Source organism: Morone saxatilis, unplaced genomic scaffold, assembly GCF_004916995.1.
Source record: "Morone saxatilis isolate NCDOM2014 unplaced genomic scaffold, NCSU_SB_2.0 Contig5, whole genome shotgun sequence".
Classification (NCBI taxonomy): domain Eukaryota; kingdom Metazoa; phylum Chordata; class Actinopteri; family Moronidae; genus Morone; species Morone saxatilis.
The window spans coordinates 17,189,084-17,192,436 of record NW_023340095.1 but is presented as its reverse complement, the minus strand read 5'-3'; the positions used below and the strand labels follow the sequence as shown (position 1 = coordinate 17,192,436).

At 42.8% G+C, this 3,353-nt stretch overlaps 1 protein-coding gene across 1 annotated transcript; it reads left to right on the top strand.

The window, feature by feature from the left end:
• Positions 1-1,547: 1,547 nt before the first annotated feature.
• si:ch73-23l24.1 (otospiralin) lies at positions 1,548-2,706 on the top strand. Its single transcript, XM_035676998.1, has 3 exons — positions 1,548-1,587; positions 1,738-1,835; positions 1,963-2,706. The coding sequence occupies exons 2-3, from the start codon at positions 1,772-1,774 to the stop codon at positions 2,187-2,189; spliced, it is 291 nt and encodes a 96-aa protein (XP_035532891.1). The 5' UTR covers positions 1,548-1,587; positions 1,738-1,771; the 3' UTR covers positions 2,190-2,706.
• The last annotated feature ends 647 nt before the right edge of the window (positions 2,707-3,353 follow it).

Here is a 3,353-nt window from a genome sequence, read left to right as displayed (position 1 = left end):
GCAACAGCGGCATTGACAGAGCAGTAGGAGAGCTGGGAAATTGTGCAGTTTAAATAGACAACCAGATTGTAAGGGTGCGCTTGGTTAGTGATTATGGAGTGTGTCATGTCATGTGTGTACATCAGTGTTGACTGCCTGAACTAGCTCGCAGGCTTTGCTCCATATATGTCAAATGCCATATACCTCCATTGTTGTCCAGAACAATTCAAATCACATCAATGAGCCACACTGATGCACTGGATGTCCTGCTGCTGTAAAAATTCACCAGAGCACCAAAACCTGCCTAATGCATATGCCCACTTTCACGATGACTTAAATATTCTACAGTTCTCACACAGCTTCAACTTGGTTTTAACATTGTCCCAAAATCTCTGCATGATTTAAAAGGTTGTCAGGAATATGGATTAATGGATGGATACAGTCGTGTTATTTACAATTATCGTTACCGTTGCCCTCAGGCAACAGAAAACCTTTTTGTCCCTCGTCCCTCACCCCTCCCCCCTTTTTCATTCCTAAACATGACAATGTGTTATCATACGTTTGCATCATTGTACACGGAGACTTTCCTGGATGAATAAAGGTTAAAAAAATAAACTGCATTAATCTGTGGCTTAAAAAAGTCTCCAACAAATGCACCATTTACTCCTGTTTGACTAACATTTGCTAAAACAACTACAGCGCCCAGCTATTTTAGGAATCTATTTACCTTTAAAAAAAATCTAAATATACATTAATGAGACATTTTGAAAGATTTTTTTCTGTGAGAAAGAATGGGTTTTGGGTTGAGTGCACGGTTGGAACAGTACTTTCAGTATTTGTTGAAAACTAGAAAAATATGTGTAGAAGCTGACACTAACCCAGTCTGTGAGGTTTGACAAAGCACTGCAACTCTTCCTCTGACACTAGATGGACACAGCATGGATTCAGTCAAAGTCCTCCTCCCTCTGCCGATGTCCTCAGAGAGAAACAAACACCCACAGAAGAGATAGATGGATGGAAATCAGAAAAAATAACTACCTTTACACCTTGTGGCTGAATGTTGGTACAGTCTGTCTGGATACCAGGTGTGAAAACTATCTGGGACATTCTTCTTCTCAGCCACGTTTCCACTCTTCCCCCTGATTTTCTCCCCTCTTTTCACCTTAAGAAAAAACAAATCCATATTAGTCCAAACAGCCAAAGGCAAAAAATCTCCTGCTGAGCCCTTGATGGCTGTGAGTGACGAAAACATAGTTAAATATATACTGTAGTAAAAATAATTAGTCAGGACGAGTGGAGGGATCCAGATGTGACCACTCATTTATTTCACACTCCATTGCCTAAAGACATTTTAATGACACATTAGGACATTTTTGTTTTTACATTAGAAAGGTTATATTCCTCTCCACAAAGCCAATGGACAAGAGAGGTGTGAAAGAGCCTCGCTGACGTGCTTTGGAGACAGGCAGGTGTAAAGAGGCAAAATGTGAAAGACAAACATGTCCGCCTTCCTGTCTACTTCTAATCGAGGCACAGTCGTCATCCTGAAATCAGTCTGAGAGAGGAGGACGAGGGACAGGAGCACGAGCACAACCTCCTGCTGATCAGGTGAGAAAAGACAGAAGATGATATTCGATGGTCTTGACACACATGGAAGCTTTTTTTCTTCCTCATAGATACGTTTTAGTTATGTTGTAGCCTGCATGTTTTTTTTCTGAAAGTATTATATTTTACATCCTGTTTTTATGCTTTCATCAGGTCAAGCCCTTTGTGTCCTGTCTTACGGTTGAACATGCGTGCTCTGAGTGCGTCTGTGCTGCTCTGCTCCCTTCTACTCGGCTTCCTGCATCCTACAGGTGTGTCAGCAGCTCAGGGCATTACACATGAACGGACTCTGACATCGTAACATACAGTCATTTTGACATGATGGGCGAGGTGTGAACATTATTTCACACCTCTTTCTGTGTCTGTCTCCTCTGACAGGAGCAGAGGAGAGTGATGCAGCCGGCAGGAGGGAGGAGAGGCAGAAACGAAGCCCACCCTACTGGGGCCTGTGGTCGTCAGACTTTTTCGGGTGGTTGGAGGAGCTGCGGGCTCAGGCTGCTCACGAGGGGATGCAGGACCTGGCTCGCACCTTCTGGGCTCACTTCCCCATTGCCAACGAGCTGGGCTACGATGGTCCCGAGTCTGACCCGCAGCCTGAGGAGTGAGGCAGAGGAGAGAGAGGGTGCAGATTTAGGAGTCTGAGGGTGGGTCAAAGCTTTAACATGTGTTCAGATGTTTACAGATTAGACGATAAACAGGCTTGGAGACATTTTAACCTTTGGGCTGTTGTTATTTTGTATGTATAAAAACAATAATTGCATTTTATCCCTTTTTTTTCTCTTTTCTTTTGAATTTCTTAAACCCAATTTGGAGAAACGTGCTGAAGTGGTAACCCTTCCTTTTGCCACAACAAAATATAAAAAGAAATACCAAATAAGGAAATGTTTAACATTTTAAATGTTTTATGGGTTATGTGTAAATAGACGTAAATATTACACACTGCACCTTTAACTGTAAGATCATTTTGAAGCCGGACTGTTGTATTAGACGGCACTGGTTTGAGCTGGGTGTGTCTAATAAATTGGCAATTGACTGTATTTTGCCAGCAATAATTATGTTCCTTTACTTAAGAAAATGTACATGTCAAGGTAATGTTTAGTGTGTTTTATTGAGCTGTTAAAGAGAACTGAGCTGAAACTAAAAAACCTAAATGTCTTCTCCTTCATCTTTTAGGTAATAAAAAGCTTTTACTGCAGTCTGATGAAGTGTGTGTGAGCTTTGAGAGGCATCTGGGATGTCTGTGTGCAAAAGTGTCAGACACTGCAGTAAATCTGACTCAGGTCACAACACAAGACTGTCAAGTCAAGGTGTCATGGAGAAGAGGAGGGGGAGATGGAAGGAGAGTTAGCGCATGGACATGAATGGACATGGCTTTATTCTGCTGTCGTTGTAAGAGAGTGATCTGGCGCATTGTATGATTTTGAGGGGCAAAATAACAAGAAAGCCAGAATCTGAGCGGTTGTGTCCTCATATGGCAATGTTTAGCTCTCTCCACCACAGTGTGGGGTACATTTGAATGGGCAAGCTTAAACTGGATGTCATATGATGATTTTGCAGCTATGAAAATCTTCATCCTGTCGGAAGCGCCATGTTCTCTCTGGCCCTCATGTCTTTCATCTCCTCATTGTCATTCTCCTCTCTTGCTTCAATCTGCTCCACGGCTGAAGAATTACAAATGGCCCCCGAGGGACATATGAGTGTGTGTGTGTGTGTGTGGGTGTGGGTGTGCATGTGCGTGTGCATGTGCGTGTGCGTGTGTCTGTATCCAC

Coding starts and splice junctions, on each gene's coding strand:
- si:ch73-23l24.1 (XM_035676998.1), top strand. CDS start 1,772: ATGCGTGCTCTGAGTGCGTCTGTGCTGCTCTGCTCCCTTCTACTCGGC. Junction 1,836..1,962: donor CGGCTTCCTGCATCCTACAG/GTGTGTCAGCAG, acceptor CTCCTCTGACAG/GAGCAGAGGAGAGTGATGCA.